At 39.8% G+C, this 23314-nt stretch overlaps 1 protein-coding gene and 1 long non-coding RNA gene across 5 annotated transcripts in view; both read right to left on the bottom strand.

Moving 5' to 3' along the window:
- The window catches only part of ITPRID2 (ITPR interacting domain containing 2), a 36475-nt gene extending 29324 nt beyond the window's left edge, over positions 1-7151 (bottom strand). For 2 of the 4 annotated variants that reach the window (XM_053918825.1, XM_053918828.2), the window contains exons 1-6: positions 6652-7151; positions 6244-6289; positions 3238-3287; positions 2339-2395; positions 355-394; positions 168-266 (exon numbers count right to left, since the gene is read on the bottom strand). In XM_053918825.1, the coding sequence (XP_053774800.1) occupies positions 168-266; positions 355-394; positions 2339-2395; positions 3238-3287; positions 6244-6289; positions 6652-6862 (503 nt within the window). In that variant the 5' untranslated portion in view covers positions 6863-7151. The remainder of the gene's footprint in view (positions 1-167; positions 267-354; positions 395-2338; positions 2396-3237; positions 3288-6243; positions 6290-6651) is intronic. The other 2 variants (XM_053918827.2, XM_053918826.2) reach the window with 2 other exon arrangements.
- A 5477-nt stretch (positions 7152-12628) lies between these two features.
- The window catches only part of LOC123479815 (uncharacterized), a 43233-nt gene continuing 32547 nt past the window's right edge, over positions 12629-23314 (bottom strand). The window contains exon 3 of the long non-coding RNA XR_006655566.3: positions 12629-12723. This is a non-coding gene — a long non-coding RNA (uncharacterized lncRNA). The remainder of the gene's footprint in view (positions 12724-23314) is intronic.

Here is a 23314-nt window from a genome sequence, read left to right as displayed (position 1 = left end):
TGCGTTTTATTTGGTATTAATGTTTTAAAAAGCGGCAGCTGCTCCTGTCAGTGATGCTGAACCACGAAACACTTGGGATTTTATACCACTAAGCCAAATCCAAGTTGGGTAGTGGCAAGAGTAGGTTATCCACAATACAGCTGCAGCATAACTTCACAGTGAGTTACCTTGACACTGTCCCACTACTTTTCCCAGAGCCAGTGGAATTCATACTTCTCCCCTTCTGATGGAACTGTAGTCTTCTCTCTTTGGCCAAGATATTACTGCTGTAAACAAAATCAGACTGTATAAAACCTTGTTTTCCTAGATGTCCTTCATTTTTTGAAAAGGAAAAAACCAAATGCAGTTACATACCAGTTTTCAATCTGAGCATCAGTTTCATGAAGTTGGTTGGCTGCAGGTAAAAAGAATAAATATCGAATACAATTGTTAGTAGGACAGAAACTACTATGATACAACCATCAAAAAAGCAAATTAGCCACAATATTACTGCTAAATGTCTAATATAACAAACTCTTGTCTTCACTCATTAAATCTGCATCGTTAAAAGTAATATACAGATTGATAAGAAAAGAACTAGTAGCTTTTGGAGGGTGTTTTTGTGAGTTAGCAATGTAAAACTACTCCCACTGAATGTTTAAATAAAAAGATACACAGATTATCAAACTTCTTTAACAGTTTAGAAATAAGTGGTAAGAAGGTATACACCACATGTGGTATATGTAATTATTCAACGTCAAAACTTGTGCAGGTTAATAAAGAATATCTTAAAAGCAAAAACATGATTCATAATTATTTAAGTGTGAAATAGTATGCATCAATTTCTCATGTGATTTTTTTAAGGCTGGAGATTCACTCTGGTTACAACCACTTTTTAATGAGCACACTTGAAAAAATTTCTACTCTTTTCAACCGAAGCTTTCTTTTAAAAATTGCCTTTCAAATTTATCCCAGACTCACAAATTCTAAACAGATAAACATCATTAATGTTAAGTTTAGAGAAAGTTTACTTCATTTAACCTTTTTAGACAAGCATAAAGAAATTAATTTAAAACATCTATTTCAGCACATCAGATTTATTTTATTTCTGATCTGCAAAAAGCCATGATAATTTGTCTTTGTACATCAACCAGAGAGATCCCTAACACAGAAACCCAATAAGTATTTACTGAATGAATAAAAATAATTTTGAAATAATTTTCAGTAAAACAAAATAACAACTCCACTCTTCTCTGTGACATCCTTTCATGGTCTGGTTCCCTATAAATACAACCACTCCATACGGACACAGAGGCAGAGCACAGAGGATTTTAGGACAGTGAAAAGATGCTAGGTGACATTCTAGTGACAGCTACATGTAATTACACGTTTGTGCAAACCCTGGAATGCACAAGACCGAGAATAAATCCTAATGTAACTATGCACTTTGGGTGATTACGGTGCTTCATTGTAGGTTCATAACTGTAACACACATACCCCTGTGGGGGGGATGTTGATAATGGGGAGGCTACGCATAAGGGGACAGGAAGTACATGGGAAATCTCTGTGACTTCTCTTCAATTTTTTTGTGAACCTAAAGTTGCTCTAAAAAAATTAAGTCTTAAAAAATAATTCCATACTGCAAAGAAATGACTAAGACAAATGTCAAAGTGTTATTGACAAGAATACTGAAATGCATTTAAATTGAGTTGACAACATGTTCATCTGTACTGACTGGAAAGCAATGAGCTAAAGCTCCTCACAAAAAGTTTATTCCTTGAAAGCATATTAATAGTGATAATAAAAACTACTATAGTCTAGATATTTCATATTTATTGGAAGGTGGTAATTCATACAGACTGATTTAAAACAGCAAACCATCAAGCATATTAAAATATCCTTAAAGTACCAGTAAAATAATAAAATAATAAACTCTTAATTTTATGTTTTAGAAAGCTTTACCATAAACCCACAGGAAAAGATTATATAATCTGTGAAAATTTACAAATAAGCTTCAATTTAGTTTTCTCATGTATAAATATTTAAGTTTCCTTCCTTCTGTGGGATGTTTCTTCCCTCAGTGGTATCACCACTGTTTGCCTCCACACAGGTCCTTTAAGCATGTAAGTCCAAGGAAGACACACGGACATTTCACGTGGTTTTTCAGAGCCTTTCCTGTACGTATCCTACAGGGACTGACTGGATTATTAACATGTAAAAGGTCCTATAAAAGCTGCCTGAGCCATTTTCAAGCCATTTAAGTTTAGGTATGAGGATCTTAAAACCTGAAAGCAATCAACTTTCTCTTTTTTAAAAAAATTGTTTAACTATATGAAAATACAGTTCTCCTCAAACATACCTTCAGCTCCCAGTGACAAATCATCTTCAAAACTTCCTCCATTTCTCACAAGCACACCTGAAAGAAACATCAGAACGTTCACCCTGGGGCTGGTTCTTCCTGACCCCGATGTAAAATCATCGTCTCAGTAAACCAAACTCACCACACAAAGTACAAGATGACAATAAGGTGTTTCAGACTCGAATGCCCTCAGAAATCATTCTGATTATACAATTTCAAGAAGCAAGTATAAACTTTATCATAAAGAAACCGTGATTTGCAGCCAGGTGAAGTTCTTAGAAGCCGATCCACAGGCCATTTAATACTTAAGCCTTTGAATATGTTCAAACAGGTAACATCGTACCCAAGAATTTCATGGAAAACCAGGTCCTGGAGCAATCATTCCTTTCACGCCACTTATATTAAGTCAGGAGCTCCAGCTAGATTTTCCTGATACTGCTGTAAATGTTTCTCGTACGCCTTGCCGCTACCTGCACATTCTTGTTGTACTTTGAACTTTAGAATTCTGTCTTGTGCAGGTGATAAATTTCAGGTGTGGCAATTTCATTAAGGTAAGCAAAGAAATGCAGCACTAAAGCTGATCTAGCTTACTCAATATATATCTTCCTTATGGTCTCATATCATATTTTTATATTTAATTAGTCTTTATAATACCTTAACCTGGACAATAAAAATATGAATTTCACATTGTGGAAAGGCTTGGTAACCTGCTTAATTAAACTCACCACTGTTTTAAAGTTTACTGACAAGATTTCTCCCTTTTGGCTTCTATAGCAGAAGAATACATTTTAGACATGAACATTGCTCTTATAATTCATATACATACACACTTTCACTCAGAGGGCAAGTGAAGCAGGACGCTCATAAACAACAGATTTGGAAAAGCAACTTTTTCTTACCCTTGAGTGTACTACTGCTTTGCTCATCCAGTGAGGCTCCCAAAGGGGTTCTGAAACCACACAAACATAGAGACCTTAGTCTTGAAAAGCTGTCTGGAGAGCGGTCACTGCACAGCCTAACACTTAGAAGGCTACAGCTAAGCAAGCTTCTAATCACAGTGTTACTATCCTCCCAAACACACACACAAGGAATGCGAGTGGATTACATAAGTAATATGCTACTAACTAAGCAAATACCTATGTCAAGTCAGTTTATCAGGAATGATTTAATCACACATCTGATCTGCCAGCAATTAACAGCAAGCATGACAATTGCGAATGATACGAACTGGCAGTTTCTTTACAAGAACACAAAAAGAGAGTGACAACAGGCATTAAGAAAATGTCTACTTCCCTCAGTCCTCCCCCTAGAAACAGAAAACAGAATTAAAAAAGGGCAAATCTTTATCTCAAAAAATTAAAACGTCAGACTCTAGTTAGAAATAAGGCTCAACAGTTTTCTTTAACCTTATCTGTTAAATCAATCACTCGCTCTTTAGAGCACCACTGGGCAACTCCCTTACCCAACTGCTTTTTTTAAATATATAAATGGAGAAGCTGGAGGTTTATTTTCTTTTTTTAAGCTAAAACGTATATATTCTCTTCATTTAACTCTGAAAGGAAAATTACTAAAAAGTGGGCTTGAGGATCAATCTTAAGAACTAGCCATCACTAAAATCCTTTCACATTCTTGTAGTTCACAGATAACTGTGAAATTTCTTTTGTAATGCAAAAATGTTTTTTCACTTCTTTCTCAAAGCTGTGTTAAAGAAACAGATTATTTTGAAAGGTCTACTTCCGTAACAATTTATACCTGTTAAAAATTCCATCAGACATAGGATCAACATAAAAATATCAGTTTTCAAATTAAATGTTATTGAAATGACTTTCTGCAAATATACAAGCAATGGCACTTCTTTGAAAATCAGTCCTCCCTTAGTAAAATTTGTGCCTCTTATGATTCTTTTCATTAATATTTTTATGGTAGCATCATAAGCTACCATAAAAATATTAATGAAACAATCGAGCTAAGTTTTTGCATATGTTTTGATAAAACTCTAATTTATGCCATCAAAAAAGTCATTCTTCTCGATGGCTACTTTCTTGGGACAAAACACTGTATCAGTCCTTGTGCAGATGTATCCACTGGTCTGCGCACTGACACAAAGTGGCCAACAAGCAGAACAGCTCCGCATTCTCCTTCCCACACAAGTATCTCACTCTTGGAACTGCTCTCTTTCAAATTCTAAAAACTCTATCCCTTCTTAGATGCTAATTCAAGCAAATTGTTTCCACTTAGCCAAAAAAAAAAAATGGTTATCAAAATAAAGATTCCCTTTAAGGAAAGGCAGCATGGTATCTTTACTCAGGATATGGACAGCAATAAGAAAACAAAGAACTAATCCAGGAAAAGTGCTGTCTTCAGACCTTTTGTATATAATGTACAAAGTAGATGGACGCTCAACTCTGGGAAGGATCCTAAATCATTACAGGAAAAAGATTGCAGTTGCATATATCCCAGCAGTTAAGTCTGTGATAATAAAGCAACATTAAAAAACTTGTTTAGCTTTCCCAGGTACAAATGAATGCCACCTTTGTACAGAACAGGTGCCACTAAAGGGAACAAAAAGGAAACCTTTGAGAAAAGGGAGCAGCAGACCATCGAATCTGCCTACATAAACTGAGATTAGCAATACAACTTCTGGAATTTTCAGACATGATATGTCCTAGTGAATACTAGCACTGGCCCAATGCATTTATCTTGAAAGACACACTTATTTACTATACACCTGAGACAATCAAGGAGATCTACCTGATACCTGATATGATCTCTTACACAATCTTAATTCCTTTACATTATAAACATAATGTGATTTCTTCTCTCGCTCTTAAACATTTTCTGTGCATCTTTATAGAGAGAAGATCCATATATTTCATATCTCAGAGGGTTCATGACACCCCAATAAAGGTTAAGGAGTGCTGTAATAAAGAGTGTTCAGGAAGGCTCCAGGCAATTCATCAAGACAGGACATCGCTAGAGTAGTGGCCCATATTTTATCTGTCTTTGGGAAAGAAAAATAAACCGGTACATATGGGAACCACTTTTCCCTCCCTGCACACTCTGGTACTTGAACAAAAGATAAAGAAAAGCCCCCAAAAGACAGGGCAAAAAATATGTGTAGAAGCAAAACCTTAAAGTTAAAAAGCAACATTCTTCACACGAGATTTGTAAGCAGCAAATAAATTGGGAAAAATTAAAATGTGTAACAAGCACATTTCATTGTGGTAAGATTTACTTGCAATATGATTCAGCTCCTCTGTACTTTATCAAACATGTTTGTACCAGTTGCCAAAGCATGTAATTAAACAGATTTATGCACTCTGAATGCCTTCAAAGCTCTATTTCCTTTCTGTGAATTCCAGCGCCATCTGACAAATGTATTTTCAAAAAGTACACTACAAGAACAAAGTTAGTTTTAATAGCTCTCCAAACAGAATTAAGGTACACACAAAAAACTAAAACCCAGTTAGTGTACTGTAGTTAAGTAAACTCATCTAAAACACATACGAAAGGGAAATGATTGGAAGCCAGATGTACAGATGTCAAAACAAAAGCAAAATGAGATATTGTATGAAATGTGAGGAATCCTTTCGAAAACAAGGCAAGCAGAATAGCATGCCGTGATTATCTGTTTTAGGTATGCGATCTCTGATGCACACTGACACCCTGCACCGGAGCTCGCGTCCTAACAACTGTAAAGGTAACACGGTCACCCAGTAGTCAGCAGTCACGGTACTTCCATTTCTAACCGCTTAAAGAAGGAAGCCACCCGCAGGCTCATGGTCCGGCTTAAAGCTTACCAGGGCCACGGGACCCACAGGGACGGCGGCCCCAGTCCCTGGGCTCGGCGTCCCGTCCCCGGGGGTCCCCCCGCCGGGACGCGAGCGGCGCCCGCGAGGACTCACCGGCAGTCTTTGAGCCATATCGCGATCTTCTCGTTGGGCACGTTTCCTGCGGGGCAGAGGGAAGGGACAGGTCGTTACCGACACCAGGAGGGCTCCCACGCTGGGGGGAACCTGGACACTTCCGTGGGGGAAGATCTACTGAGGGCAAAACGCAGCCCAGGCAACGCGTTTCAGGGTCCATCCAAGGAGAAACGAGTCGGCACCGGGGTGTCTGTGTTGGCGCCGCGGACGCCTCGCCAGGCGCGCGTGTTTGAAGGTCGGAAGCGTCTCCTCTGCTCTGCTCGGCTCTCCGCGGGGAGGATCTTCCACCCCCGACCCGCGCCGCCCGAAGGCGCACGAGACTCCCCGGCCCGCCAGCCGCGCCGCTCCGGGCCCCCCACCCGCCGCTGCCCGCTGGGGCGCACCGACCTCTCCCCGGGGCGGCCGGCAGCTTCGCGTCCGGCAGTTCCTCGTCGTCGTCTTCGTCCTCGTCCTGCGTCGTCGCTTCCGTGGACAGGTCCTCCGTCTCCGACGCCTGCCAGGACCCGCGGCACTTGGCCCAGGCCTTCCTCCGGCGACTCGCCACTTGCCACTCCAGTTCCTCCTCCGCCTCCGTCGACGCCAGCAGGGGTCGGTCCATGGCCGCCCCAGGGGCTCCGCTGCCGCAGCCGCCGGAGCCTGCGCGAGACCAGGCGGCGGCGGAGACCCCCGCCCCTGCTGTCAGCGCCCGGCCGGGCTGGGGGCCCGGGCAGCGGGCGCCGGAGGAGGAGGAGAAGGAGGAGGAGGAGGAGGAGGAGGGGACGGGAGGGAGGGAGGGAAGGAAGGGGAGGGAGGAGGCGGAGAGCCGGCGCTTCACATTAAGCCGGCTGGGCGCCGGAGCGCGAGTGGCCCGAACGAGCGCCGCTGGGAGCCGAGCGCCCGCCGGCCCCGCGCCCAGGTCCCCGCCCCCGGCCCCCGCCCCGCGCGCCCAGGTCCCCGCCCCCCGGCCCCCGCCCCGCGCGCCCGGCCCGGCCGGCCTCCGCGCGGCTGCGCGCCCCTCCCCCGGCGGCGTCCCACGCCCCCTTCCGGCCGGGGGCGCGCGGCGCGGGCGGGGCGAGGAGGGCGCTGCGGGCGCGGGGCGTGCGGGGTCGCCCGCCTTCCCGGGGAGGGGGCGAGATGTGTTTGTTAGTTTGCTTTCCCCCTCGCAAGTCTGGGCTCCAAAGCAAAATGTGAAAAGGCCAGGTCTCCCTAAAGGGACTCGTCACCGCGTCAAGACAAGTGTCTGCTCGCTGACTGTTATTCGGGGAGTCCGAAGAAGTGCGTTCAAGGAATTGTGGAAACAGATGAAAGGAAAAGTGCGTTCTCGTCGTCCTTGTCTTTTGAAAATGTCAAAACTGGGAAAGACCGTGCTTTGTGGAGTGCTGCATTCATGCTTAAGAAAGTTATTTATAATGGTTGTGTTACGTGTTCAAATGAGTTGAGAAAGAAAATTTAATCTGGAAATTCCACGTTGAAGTTTCACATGGAGAGGTAAAGGAAAATAGGGCAAGGAATAGCTGGGGAAATGGGCTCGGATTTTGAAGCAACAAGATGCTGCAAGAAACAAATGATTCAAGGTTCAGAACTATTTTTCAAATGAGCTCGAGTGTTCCCTTTCGTTGTTTTTTAAACTCTCAGCAGGAAGACTATAAAATTCTCTTCAAAATCAGACGCGAGCTACTAATTACCAGTAGCTATAAAATTATATACAGAATCCAGACTAACGTTACAGAACCATCTTAATGTCATTCTGGGCCTCATGTATTCTAGGAATTATGAAGGGAGCCAGAACAATGTTACTTTTTTCTTACTGGTTTGAAATTTCACTATTACTCTTCTTTGAGCTTTCAAGATTTTTCAGCCTTTAAGGGTCCTTTAGTAAAAGCAGTTGACAGTTTAATGGCCCTTCAGAATAGGCCAGGGTCTAGCGAGCTGTGGAAAGGTGAGAGAGTGAGGGAGGAGGCACTCAAAGGTTCTGGTCAAAAGCCACAGGGAACAAAGTATATTGTTTTCAATGTCACTCAGGACCCTGGTGGGACCCACCCTACCCGGATGCTGCTCCCAGCTTCAATTCCATCAGTGCCACTGGCTGTTGCTGACTCTATATCCTCAATTCTCCATTCACTTCTGCTCTATACCTTCCTGATCTTCAGGATCCCACTGAGCCGGAACATCTCCACCCCTACACCGTTCCATCACTCCCAGTCACATCTCTGCCACAATTTCCTGATACGCAACTGAATGTCTGTATCATTTATTTGGGGACTGAAATGTGCAGTAAATAATGTGACTAGCCTCTGAGGGTATGTTTGACTTCCCAGCCAAACTGTAATCCAAGAGAGTAAAGGGCATTTCTCAGTATTATTCCTGCACCCCTTGTATTTTTAGTACAGTGCCAATCCCACAAGAAATGATGAGTTCTTCAAATTTCTATTCTTCATGTTCTTCAGAGTGGATAACAAAATGGATGAAATGTTAGCTTCATGTTGTTTCTCTAAGACCTATTATCTTTTATTTAGTTTTGTTATTATTTAAGTACACTTTTAGACATCAAAGAATTCTTGAAAAAAGCAATAATGAACCATACTTCATATTTAAAAATGAAACCATTAGAGGCAAATAATAAAAGAAAAAAATGCCAGTAGGTAACAGCAATTATTGAATCTCCAATAGCACAATTGTATGTTTTCTTCTACGTGGTAGTTTTTAATGCAGTATGTTAAGCACAGAAATAATAGAGAAGAAAATTCTTGAAAAGGCAAGCTATTTTAAAAAGTAGGAGGTTAAAATTGTATTCTCAACTTTGAGATTTTAAAAAATGTCCAAGGGGTTTCATTTGTTAAACAATGAATGCCATACCAGAGTCTAGCTGTTTGCTTCTTCAAGGATGGTTTTCCCAAACAAGTACTGTATTGTAGACCAACTGCAAATCCACATTGCAGAAGTTTTGCATAAAAATAATGTCTGAGTCACTGCTGCTTACAAGATGGGGAACGAAACAAATTTATAGTACATGCGGTTAATTCCATCCAGCATGATATAGTGGGACAGTAAGGTCTTTGGTGTCAGACTAAAGTTTGAAATCTGTTTCTGTCTCTCTAATTGTATGGCCTAGGGCAAGACAGCTAATGTCATCACATTCCTCATCTATGAAACACCTTCCCAAGGTGATGTGAGTCACATGGAATAAAGTGGGTGCTCAGTATAGCTGATGGAATTATTATATTGCAGAAGGTAAAAATCAATTTCATATGGGGAAATTATTCTTATACTAGTAAATGGCATCTATCTTCATATGTATGCAGCTGAATTTTTTAAATGCCATAAATTCAGGTTAGAACAGAAAACACTCAGGTTAAATTAGGTAGTTTTAAATGGGAAAGCTTATATCAAAAGTAAAATATTGTGCTCAATTCAACTATATTAGTTATTTTTTGCTTTTTCCAGATTTTAACACATAACTCAAAATTACAAAACAAGATTTACTATTAGGTAAGCTAAAGGATTTGGGTTCTAGTTAGGATATTATTTCTTTAATAATATTTACAGAATCAAAATTTTATTTTGTGTATGGAAATCTTAGTGATTCAGAATGTGATCAGAAGGTGGTGGCAATACAATTTACCACATTTTCACCATTTATTAAGACAAAGGGCAGCTGGGAGATGTACAATAAATAGAGTGAAGATTAAGCAAGCAGAGCTGCATTTTATATTTCAATAGGATTACCTGTAGAGAAAAATTCTATATAAAATAAGTTTGGGTAACACTACATGTTACATCCTCATCTCCCCCTACCCCAAGCCAGTCAAGATGAATGTCAAAGACTTCAGAAGTCCTCAAGATTTATTTTAAAAAAGAAAAAGGTTTAACTTTTCTAACTCAGTTTCTGAAATGCACTTCAACATGAAATCTGTTGCATCTCTCGATATAACTATTATCATTTCCAAGGATAACGGTGGAATCATTTGCCATAGGATAAAAGAGAATGAAAGAAATGTGTTATTCAGCAAGTGAATTATTCAAAAACTTAAAAAAAATTATGTATAAATTTTATAATTGAACTATGAGGAGAAGTGTTTTGTCTAACTTGGATTCTTGATATATTCCTTTAAGTCACTATTAATCATTAAATATTTCTGGGATTTCGTATGTATTTTATTTTTTAAAGATCTATTGTTTAGTTTTAGAGAGGAGACAGGAGGGAGAGAGGAAGAGAAAGATCACTGTAGTTGCCTCTTGTGCGCCCCCTACTGGCGACCTCGCCTGCAACCCAGGCATGTGTGCTAGAGGGAAATTGAACTGTCAACCCTTTGGTTCACAGGCTGGCACTCAATCCACTGAGCCACACGAGCCAGGGCGGGGTTTTTGTATATATTTTAAAGTAACAAAATTGCATACTTAAGGTCTATAATTACACCTATTATATATTCTTTCACACTAGCAAAACTTCAAGGATCATTATACTAGTTCATTGTCCTCATAAGGAAGCATTAATATAGCATAACAATATGGTATTCTGATTTCCCTTATTTTCCCAAGTACATAACGGAAGGAGAAGCAGGTGTCAATACCACAGGAAGTTTGCCTTGAAAATTCCCATAATCTGGGTACATTTATGTACTTTCTGATTTTGTGCACGTCGAAAACTTGTAATTTTATCCCTTGTTTCATCATTCCCAGATCACAATTTCTTCAGTTTGCTACATAATGCTAAATTTACCCTCTCCATGGCAAAACCTTGTAGAGAGTTTCTCTTTTCAGTGGCTCAATTCTTTGGTGTTTCTGAGCAACAGGTAAGAATGGCTCATCTATTCTTCATGAACAATGGCATGAAGCAAGATTATATAACAGAATAAGCTTTATTTGGTCTATTTAATGAATTAATGAAACAACTCAAAAGAGGTTTTGAAATCCTCACATCTGGACATAGTTACACGTAGGAATGACAAAGTGCTTTTAATTCATCTGTGAAGTCTTAATGCTCAAGGTTAGGTCAGTCCTTTATTATTTTTCTTTTTAGTCCTGCCCTAAAATATTACTTTTAAAGATCTCTGACATTTTGAATCATATGAACTCTTAAAGAGATATCTCTTTCGCTATCAAGGGCTCAATCTATACCACTTGAAAGTAAACATTTTTCTGCAGTTCACAACAAAACAGGAGGATGTCATTATTGCATTTCCCAGTTTTAACACTGTCCTATTATGTAATCAATTCATTAATACACATTTTCTTCCTAATTTAAGATTATTGCTAGCTTTTATATCATGTATGATTACTTCCTACATGAAGCCATTTAGAACTATTAAAACATTTTTTATCATTTCATTATGTATACCTTTGGAATTATATATGTACATGTAAGTGTCTCCTACGTTTTATGGGGATCAAAAAAATGAACTTAGTGCCTCGATGAAACATGTATCTCATACTAATGTATCTTGTGAAGCTTGAAATGGTACAGACCTTATAAATGTTTTTTGAAAATGTGCACACAATACGCACATACACACAATGTCTTTTTTAAAAATCGTTCTGATGTGTGCCTGACCTGCACTGGCCTCTCCCATCACATTTCCCTTCTCTAATCTCCCTTCTGCAGCTCCTTCATGCCCATCTCAGAACAAACACAATCTGCATTCAGAACAGGACCCTTCACAAGTTGAATGGAGTTATTTTGGGTGAGTCATTGAAAACACAGTACAAAACCTTTCCTCACTCACCAGAAATGCATTTTTAAAATAAAGCCAAAGTGAACAAGGCTTGGCAAGTTTGAAGGTGGACAAAATGGGGAGCGAGCAGGGTTTCTGCCAGACTCTGACAAGATTCTGCTAAACCATTTTTGGCTGTTCTTTACATTCAACTCCACCAATTTCTTTTACCATCACTAACCAAAAAATGCAAGATCGAACAGGTAGAACATCGAAACAGGGACACTCCACCTCAATCAGCACTGGGACGTTGAGCAAAATCAGTAGATCTCTTGTAGTTTAGCAACAGTATTAAATCCCCCTTTTTGTCATTCTTTAATTCAGAAGCTATAAGATGTATCCACTTAATAATCTCTTCTGATTAAATCAATTTTGAAAAATTAATAATAATTATGGGCAATTTTTAGAAAGCTGTTATGAATTTAGTATGCAGTTTTTTAAGTGCTTTTAAAATAAGCAAAGTTCTATGAGAGTTAAACAAACAAAATATTTTTAAAAAATAGAGCTATAGGACAGAAAATAAGCTAATTCCTAAGAAACTTTAAAAATTGAATGGATGTAATAACAGTCTATATATGGCTTGATAAGTGTTGGATACTTACATGTAAGTACCCAAGACTGATGAAGCAGTGCTGATTTTCATCTATCCATAGAGCATATTACTCACCCTTTACCCTGCAGAGAACTTGCTAGCAGAAATACAAGTGATCGCTCTTCTACATCCAGCTATAAATTAGTTGAGTTTCACATCTCATGAATGAGGAAAAACCTAGAATCAAGAAAGAGACATTCTTAATCATAATGGTAATTCAGAACTCTGGCTGTAAAATTTCACATTTCCTAGGAATAACCTTTAACCCAGCCAGTTACAATGGGTAAATGAACACACCCTGTGGGGGCCCTATAGTTGTAAATGTACCCTGTTCACAAGGGGTCTGTCACCAAGCTGTGGGGACACAATAGGCCTTACAAAATGTAATTATGCAAGTATTATCCTTGAACTCCTCTCAAATTATCAGTTTCCACAAGGCAGGGTGAAAACTGTTGGTTAAACAGAACGAAAACTCAGTGTTTGGAAGTGAATTTGGCTATGGAAGCACTAAGGTCATAACAAGCAAATACATATTTCCCGCTGTAGTTAAAAGCATCACAAAGAACCCTGGTTTCCCACATTTGGGGGAATTTTTTTCCTCTTCTTGTTAAGCAATTGTTTTTAAATTATAAAATACAGTACTTGATACAGCCTTCAAAGCCTATCTCACCCATCTAAGGATGATTTTATCACATTTAGTTGTACTTAAATATAACCTACATGTGATCAAAAGTTAAAAGAATAGATGGGAACTCAAAACTAAGAACTTCCCCATAATCTTGTTTCAAAACAGGCAGAAAAATGAAGCAAACCTCCATTAAAATTTCTTGGGTGCAAGAAAGTTTATTATTGCTGTTATTTAGCATATTTGGCCCAGATTACTTTAGTACAAATCCAACAGCTTAAACTTGTGTTTATTAATAGACTGTTATTAAATAAAAGAACTACAGGGTAAAGGTCAGCATACAGGTTGTTTTGATTATTTTGAAAAAATCCTCTGAGTCCATGTCTTTCCAATTTTTTTTCTAAACAAGTCAGCCCAATTTGGCACCTTAAAAATATTAACTACAGTAATTATAATAGTGTTGATATTCAATTTAGAGAAATGCTGTTAGAAGAGCAATTATTTCAATGGTCCCAAGGAAATAACAATGTTAAAAATAGGTACTTTTGATTGAATACTTGTTTTGTGCTAGACACTGTTTAGAGCTGGATTTACGGTCTCGTTTAATACAACAACTCTATACGGGCTTGTATTATTCTCACTTTACAGATAGGGAAACTGAGCTTCACAAAGGTTAATACATGCCCCAAGCCACATACTAATCAGTTGCAGAGTAGGTCCAGGCCTTTTCCCCTGCAAAGCCCATGCTCTTCCCTAAGATGCGTGACTGCCTCAGAATACTCCAGGTTCACAGTCACGGAAACACTTGTTCTTCTCAGAGGATTCTTCACTTATAGCTGAGGGGCAGGGGCTCACTGTGACGTATACATGGCAGGAGTCCCAGGAAGGTGATTAATTGCTACAATGTCCTCATCTTACAAGGGAGGAAGACTGAGCTCAGAAACTTTAGGTAGCTTGCCTAAGGTTAGCCATCTAGTTAAGTGACAGAATTCATTAGGGACAGCAATCCATACATATCTCAACAGCCCTACAAATATTAATAAAAGCAAAGTTAGCAAAACTGCTTCTATTTTTATCAAATCCGAAAAACTCAAGACACTGCAAAATCAAAAATTTTAGCATCCAGGCTGCTTCTGTGTTACATGCCGGTTGAGTTGGCTCCCACCCCTGGCACCACTCTGAGCGAGTGATGTCCACCCCGTGCCGCCCTCAACAGCTCTGCGCAGTCAGCTCTAGATTTGTGCCTATGGCTTCTTTTATGGAGTCACTCCAACTCATGTTTTGTTTTTCTCTCTTCCTGCTACTTTCTATTTTTCCCAGCATTGTTGTCCGAAGAACCTTGCCTTCTCATGATGTGCCTGAAGTAGGACACCTCCAGTTTTGTCATTTTTTGCCTCTAGTGATGTCAAGCTTAATGTGCTCTAGGACCTACTTGTTCATCTTTGTGGAATTCCAGGTTATCCATAGGGCTCTCCTTCAACACCACATTTCAAATGAATCAATTTCCTTTTCTATCAGCCTTTCCACTGACAACTTTTGCATCCCGACATAGTAACTGGGTACATGGTGGTGTGAATAATCTTAGCCTTGGTCTCTAATGGCACATCTTCGCTCTTGATGATCTTTCCTAATTCTCCCATTGTTGCCTGTTCTGTGTCAGCCTTCTCTGGATTTTTGGGCTGCAGGCTCCATGTGAATGGATGACTGAAGCAGGTTAAGCAAAGTCTTTACCAATGTTGACGTTTCCATTGTCTATGTAAAGGTTGTGTGTTTCCTCTGCAGTCACTATTTTTGTCCTGATGTTCACATATGGTCCTGCTTTGGACTTTCTCTTACACTTTCATCAGAACCCATTTCCAATTACTGTAACTTTCTGCCAATAAGATGGTATCATCTGCATATCTTAAGTTAGTAATATTTCTTTTACCAATTTTCACTCCTCCTTCCTCTGAGCGTGGCCCAGTTTTCCGTAAATGTTCTGCATACAGGTAACCAAATAGGGAGATAAAATGCACCCTTGTCTGACACCTTTGCCTGTAGGAAACCATTCCGTCTCTCCACATTCTGTCCTGACAGTGGCTTCCTGTCTATGATACAGGTTGTATGTGAGGACAATCAAGCGCTGCGGCACGCCCACTTCTTTCAGAGCAACCCAGAGTTATGGAGACACATTCCTGGCCCAGCCACTTCTTTTGCTCAGAGGACTTTCCCAAGGGGAATGATGTTTATGGTCAGAAAGTGAGAATTTTTACTTCTCAACCTAAAATCTGGCCTTCTAAGCAAGCCTCAACTGCCCAAAATGAGATCTGAAGTTTTAAGATTTCACCTAAGAGTTATTTGAAACTCAATCTTGAAGAGAAACAATATTCAGACAGCTTTCCTAAAGGATAAAAATTCAGCTGTTACTGTGAATAACATATATTATATGTATTTCAATGCATCAGTATTTACCTATGATTTAAAACAGACTTGCAAAGAGCTGCGTACCTTGATAGTGTCGAATGAGTTCCACAAAGATGTATTTTACAAAACCACTCTGTGATTTGTGCAGTGCTGCCCACCTATGCTGATCTGCAGCATGAGGCGCACCGCGCTGTCTCTAATATGGACTCTTCCCAGAAGGTAAATGTGTCGCCCTGTGTTCTCTTTAAGAGGACCTCAGGAGAAATATCTTTCTACGATGTGTGTTCCAAGAGGAGTCAAAATTACTGGGACTTTTTTTAAATCTCAAGGGCACTGGGACTTGGATGACTGACAAAGTTTCTGTTCTCACACTGGTTACTAGAAAATCGAGTGCCAAGTGTGTGGCTCACTCACGGTAGATGAGTAGGCCATACTGGTATGCGTCTTCAACCTTATTCATAGCTCTATTGTGTCCCCGCCCTTGTTTTTGGTTCCTTCCTTCTTTCACTTTTTTCTTTTCCTCAGAATAATACTTTGTAATTTTTGATATTTCTGCTCTGCAACATGAGGAAGAATAGCTAAATAAAATGTTTCAATATTATGCAAAATTATCTTTACTGGATAAATATATGTATTCATAGAGGAATATTGGGAGGAAAATAAAGATGTTCTGTTAAAATAGCAATGTTAAGGCTAATTTTTTGATTTTACAAATTTTTAAATATTGTATTTATAATTTAAAGCAAAAATGTTATTTGAAAGCCCTAGTTATTTTTCCCAGATATAGAATAAATATGGGAAGTATGTGCATGAATGCGCTTCCATTTGATTATGTTAATAAGGCAAGCGGGGAACTGTCATAAAGTGAGGTTGGAAAGGGAGGTGAGGACCAAATTTTAAAGGCCATGACGTGCTATTCTAAATGATTGTATTATTGCCAGGGGGAAAATGTAAGCAGCTTTCAGTTTTTAACTAAAGTTTTTTATGGAAAGTTAACTAGTAACTATATAGTTGAGAGTGAGAAACGGGAAGTCCTGAGGCAAGGGAACCAGTTGGGAGGCTTGTTAGAGCAAAGTGGCTGGCAAAGACTGCAATGAGTTAGAGCAGCGGAGATGGGGCTGCGGTAGCTTTGACAGATTAGAAATGGGTATGGAGGAAGAGACAGAACAGCCCCAAGGTATGTTTTCTACTTTAAGTGAATGACTAGGTATTGGTGTCATTCAACATGAAAGAGAATGTAGGGAATTGGGTATTTGATGTTAATTCATTTGGGAATAAAGAGAACAATAGGGAAAGGGGGATATGAGGCACTTATATGACACACTGATAGAAATGTAGCTCCAAGCATTCAGAAATACAGTACAGAGCTGGAACTCTGGATAAAAGTTTGGTTTAACTGATAGGGGTGTGTGCATGTAGGCAGGTGGAGATCGTTAATACCAGACAGCCGTTTTTCTATATGACCCCGTCAGCCCATTTTCTATTTCCTAAGAAAACTATTCTAAATTAAACCTATTGAGGCAATAGCCATCAATGACCTCTAAAATGCCAAATCCAGTGGATGATTTTCAGCCTTGATTTTATAGGTATTCCTATAGATTTTGTCAGGATTGATTATCCTCATTTCTTTCTTGATCTTATATTTGCTGATTCTCCTTTTTAGTCTCTGTCCCTTGTTACAGAAACCCCCCTGTCCCGGGGAGTCTTTTGTTCTGGGTTCTTCTTGCCTGCTGCCAATATGAATGTGGCTCTCAATGCCAGAGTTTGGTAAAGGAGAAAGGAACTATTTATTCAAAAGTTATACAGGTTCAGAGTAATGGTGGAATGTCGCTGTTAATTCTTAAAGTCCCTTTAAAACACCCAGAAACACACACATATACAGTCCTGCCTCCCCTTGCCAAAACAGGCCAGTCAAGGGTATCGTATCTCAGGAAAAGAAAATAGAAGTCTGTAGCTCAGCTAGGTTCCTGTTCTTAATCCAAAACCATGTAGCACTTCCTCATGGTGGGCCGGGGAATCCTTCTGAATCTTTTCCAACTGTGTGGCCAAGAGAGAGAGCTCTGCATGGCTGCTACATCCTGCTTTCCCATTTTCTAAGCCACATGGTCAAGAGAGACCCTTGTCTGCTCCCATACCACTTGGTTAAGCCCCAGCATGGCTGCCATGCCTGGGTTGAAATCCCAGAGCAGATCTTCCTCGGTAATCCCATTTCCAACTCCTCCCACACTGGGTTACACCTGCCAGTAGCCTGGTTTCTTCTGCCTTTCTCTGCTGCCATTGTTAGCCCCAGCAAGTGTGGCCCAATGAGGTAGGAGCAGCCTCCAAGCCTCACTTGATGGCAGAGGAAGCTGCTCTGGCTACATTGTATCATGGGTGAGAGTCACGCTCATCTCCCTGGCTCCCAGCACAGCCTTTTTTTCCTCCCCCCTAAGATTTTATTTATTTATTTTTAGAGAGCGGGTAAGGGATGGAGAAGGAGAGGGAAAGAAACATCAATGTGTGGTTGCCTCTCACGCACCTCCTACCAGACACCTGGCCTGCAACCTGGGCATGTGCCTTGATTAGTAATTGAACCACTGACCCTTTGGTTCACAGGCTGGAACTCAATTCACTGAGCCACACCAGCCACGGCCAGGCACAGCTTTTTAACATTATTAAAACACTGGCCAAGTTCTCCAGATATGCAAAGTAGCTCTCTGTGGCCCTGCTCCCTTCCCTCATCCCACAATGATAGCTGTGGGGGTTTTCTCCATTTTGGGGGACCTGCAGTTCAGCACCTCTTTACACCCTGGCTTTCATTCTTATCAGCTGTATTGTTACGTTGTTCCTGAGAGTTTCCCCCTCCTAAATTCACACACTCTCCCTGACCGAGATGGCAAAGGCTTCAGATGGAGGAGTTTGAAAAGCCTGTTAGACATCCAGGTGGATATGTTGACTAGGCATTTGAATATATGAATATAGAGTTCAAGAGAAAAATCTGGACTGAAATATAAATTTAGAAGTCATCAGCATATAGGTGGTTTCTAAAGCTTTAAAAGTTAACATTTGTGGTCTCAGGGGCGAATTGGTAAAGAATGAAGAGATATTCAAGGGCATTGTCTTGGGGTATTTCAAGTTTAGAGGCAGATAAATGAGAAGAATCCAGCAAAAGAGGCTGAGAAAGATCACAAGCAAGGCAGGAAAACTAAGAGAAAGTGGTGTTTAGAAGGCAACTGAGAAAAAAATGTTTTAAACAGGAGGAAATGGTCAATTCTACCAACTTCCTGATTAGTTGATTAAGATGAAGACTGAGAATTGACTTCTGGATTTGGCAGTAGAGATGTTATTGCTGACCTTGAGAATAATTGTGGTGCCACAGTGAAAAGTGAGCCTTGATTACAGTAGGAATCTGTGGGGTTGATTCCTTTTAGAAGGGTGAAACAGGAAATAGCATGGGGTATTCAAACTTGAACAATCAATTTGTTAAGTTGAACAAAAAAGCAGGAAAGCCACTGTATAAATATATGGCCATTCAAAATCATGAATATTGATGCCTGGCTAAGGCTGAAAAAATGCCAGTTTTAAAGTGTTGACCCCTCTGAATTTATTCCCAATTAGTTTTAATGTGAGGCCTTACAATTACGTGCTATCATTTCTGGGTAATGCAGCCATGAGAGAAGTAAAGGTAGAAATAGTGAATATAGACATCTGATGAAGGAAAGGATGGAGGAAAGGGTCAAAGGAAATGTAAGGTGGAAAAAGGATTGGGAGTTATTTTTACGGAGAAATTCATGGAAGTAAAACAAACAAGAAGACACAGAAAGGTTAAATATGCACAGAAAAGGTTAGGGATTTGAAGGGATAAGATCTTAAAAAAGGGCGAGAAGTTAATTTTAGAACTTCTTTCTCTTAGATGCAAAGGAGAAACAAATGTAGTTAATTTTTGTTTTTGGAGGGGGGTTATAATTTAAAGTAGTTCACACCTAATGTCCTATACGTACTTAGAGAATTAGGCCAGGTCATCTGAAGTGATGAAACCTGAGCTGTTTGGAGAATTAAAAAGTGAAACTTAGAATAGCTATGATTAAAAATGGAAACAAAACTACAAGTGAGAAATAAAATATTTATTTGGCAATTATTTACTCCTCTAACGTCTTATGAATATTAGCTCATTTATTCATGATAATATACCCATGATGTGCTTGATTATTACCCCCTTTTGCAGACGAAGAAAACGAGGCATGAAGTGGTTATATTATATATTAAGGGCAGCAGGCTCGTAGCTGGAGGAGCCAGGAACTGAGCAGCAGTATTGTGGCTCCAGAGTCCATGCTCTTAACCACTTCACAATGCTGATGACGATGATGTATGGCTGTATTTAGCAGGCGTAGGTAAATAGGTATTGAATTACAAAAGATCAACTTTTAATTGCACCCAGGATAGGAGTTCAGGGGTCGAGGGCAATGGAAGTTGATGGATTAGTTAATGAGCTGAATGAACCATGGAATGCAGACTAGATAGAAGAGGTAGGGCAGGAAGGAAGGGAGCAGCTTGTGGCATGTTTGCTATTTTCTTAAGGTTTTACATTCCTTATGAAGTCAAATAGTTTGATGGAAGTGAGGAGAAGGGATAGTTGAAAGGAGCTGGAATTCATAGTAAGACAGTATGATTGAGAAATGGAATGAAGAGAGTTGAGGAGTTACTGGATGACTAGGTGGCACAGGGGTGTGGCACTGGGAGCAGATCACTGAAGTCTAAGACTTAAAGGCCTGTGCAGAAGAGAAGGTCAAGAAATGATGCATCTAGGATGTTGGGTGGGGCTTGTCTATAAATATTGAAGTCCCATATGAATCACTCGTGATGAGACAGGAAGTAGGGTGGAGAAAACGCTGTAGAAACCAGTGGATTGCAATGTAGCTTTGATGAGGGAATGAAAGATTGCATAAGATGAGAGACCAGGAGGCAAGGGAATCATACAGGCCAAACCTTCTTGTAACTATTTGTCTCTGTGAGTGCACTGGGGAGGCCAAAAGTACCGGTACTACTAAGATGCCTACACTGGCAGCATTCCTGCAGTGCTTTTTAAAAAGGGTTGAACTTTTGAAATGATTAAAGCCTTAAATGACCTCGGAGGTCCAACACATTAGCAAAGTAAATACTAACACAGATTAGTTTACCTGGCCCATATAACACCATTATCACTAAAGTACAAATAGGGCCCTAAGGATATGGATAAGTTTCAAAAGGTGGGAGAGTGGAAGGAAGAAGGGAACACAGGAAATGGAGGTTTGATTTGGACATGAGTGATGTGAACTAGCAAAAAGGAGGAAGAAAAACTCAAAAGCCACAAACATAGAGAACCTCTAATTTGTGCCCTAGGAATTATGTGGGAAAGGGGAAATGTGAGCTGTATTCTTCCCCCAGTTCAGAATACTCAATAAAAATTATTGTAATTATTTCAGATGCAGTGATAAGGACTTTCATAGTCCTAAGTGAAGAGCCTCAAAAAAAATTTTTTTTGCCAGAAAAAATAATCCTATTCTTGGATCTGAAGACAGGATAAATTACACACTACTATAGAACTAACTAGCAAATATTAGAGGAAATTATGTTTTAGTCAACAAAAATTTAGATGTGCCTTGGTGACTTTCTTTGTAGGTTACCTACCAAACCACAACTTCTTCCCTACCCACAGAACCCTTCGGTGCCGCTGGGGATCAGCGTCTACACCTGGCACTAAAAGATAGGGCAGCTGTCTCGTGACCATGAATGGAGCCAGCCTACAAAGAAAAACCAAGATGCTGACACGTTTCCCAGACTTAGGAAATAGTAATGCAGACACCCAGGTAAATTTGAAATTTCAGATAATGAGTAATATTGCATGTAATGTTGCACTAATATTCACATTTAATTGGATGTCCTACATTTAATCAGCCAAGCCTAGATACTCAGGATGACAAAATGGAAAGTTGGGTAGATCCTAAGTCATTGAGGAAGTAACCGACCTGCTGAATTAGCTCACTTACTCTGGGAACACCTTAACTCAGAACACTTCATTACTGGGTAGGTCTTCCTTACTGTTGCTCCCATTCTTGTTGCATTTTCTGTTAGAGCCAACATCATGCTAACTAGTGCAGTTTTATCACCTCTCCCATTCAGCCAGTCACTAATACATTTTATTCATCCCCAAGTACCAACTTACAAATTCTAAGTAGTATCTTCACAGGTCTCTTTGTGAAAATCCTTCAGTATGACATACATCTGTGTTTTTGGAATTCAGAGTTTAGATCTTGGTGTGGTACTCCATAAACATTATCTTTGTGAATACATTACATGTAATGTCTTCCTTGCATAGTTAACAGTATTGAATGATCTCTAATATCTATTCTAGCTCAGAATATATTAGTTAATATAGAGCAAACAAAAATGTGATATAAATGTGGGCAGACATTCTCTTACTTGGTAAAGCACCCAACAATAAGGCTGTACAACAGAGATAACCCAGTATTAAAACTGATTTTCTAACAAAAGATTTCCACTGACTGTACTCACTCAATTTAAGAGTTAACAGTTATATTCATAACACCACCAGAATGAAAGTAGCAGTTTAACAAATCCAATATTGTGTTTCTTGAGTTATAAATAAGCATTTTATAAGTTATGTTACAAATAAGCATGAAGTCCTTTATCCATATAAATATATAGCTTTGCTTCTTAATATCCTAACAGTACAAAGTAAACTCAGTCAAAATAAAACAAGACAAACAATAGGAAATTTCTACATGATTATATTCTTAGGCCCTGGAAGCACCAAAAGTTGGCATTTTCCACCAATTTCCAAAGGCTTCTCAGAAGGCCAAATCAGTTGGTAGGCTCTTAAGTTCTATTTTCTACCATTGAGTATAGCCAGTGTTTCAAGAACAGAGTAACTTTTTCATGAACTGACCTCTCCTGGACAATGTGGAAATGGCTTAAGCTGACAGGTGGGAACCTTTTTACATGGTGATACACATATGTGTGCATGTGTGTACGGGTATGCAGGGTGTACACAAGTCTGTGGATGTGTGCACACTTATGCTTATGAGTGATCCAGAAGATATTAGATCAAGAAGCTTCTGCTCACCCTGGCTGGTGTGGCTCAGTTGGTTGGAAAGTCATCCCCATATACCAAAAGTTTGGTTAGAATCTAATCAGTGCACATACCGAGGTAGCGGGGTCGATCTGTGGTCGGGGTGGGTATAGGAGGCAAATAATCAATGTTTCTCACATCGATGTTTCTCTCTGTCTCTCTATCTAAAGTCAATAAACATTTTTTTTAACTTGATTTTTAGAAAGAAGCCTCTGCTCTTTTCCCCATGTATATCGTCTAGGCAGATCCAGCCACACAGTACTAAAGCAGGTGAAGTCTGTTTTACTAAAGATTTCCAGGACTGGGGAAAGGAGGAGGGCTACCAAGAAGCAGTTTACAATGGGCATTGTTATCTGGCGTGTTCGTACTCTTCAAAATTATGCTCTGATTTGAGATGAACCATCTCATCACTCTTCTCCCCTGCCTTTCTTAACACGGCCTTATTTAGATGGACTTCAGCTCTTCTTTGCCCAGGCTTGCGTTCTAAGACAAACAAAACACTGCAGTTATGTAAGTGTACATTTTAGAATACTGTGCACTTACTACTATTCCATTCAAACATACTTCCTGACAGACTTCCCATGCACACCCCGAACAAGTGTATCACAGTATTGATCCAATGAAACCAGGTA

Source organism: Desmodus rotundus, chromosome 2 (genome assembly GCF_022682495.2).
Source record: "Desmodus rotundus isolate HL8 chromosome 2, HLdesRot8A.1, whole genome shotgun sequence".
In the NCBI taxonomy this organism is placed as follows: domain Eukaryota; kingdom Metazoa; phylum Chordata; class Mammalia; order Chiroptera; family Phyllostomidae; genus Desmodus; species Desmodus rotundus.
This window is presented reverse-complemented; position numbering and strand designations above follow the sequence as displayed.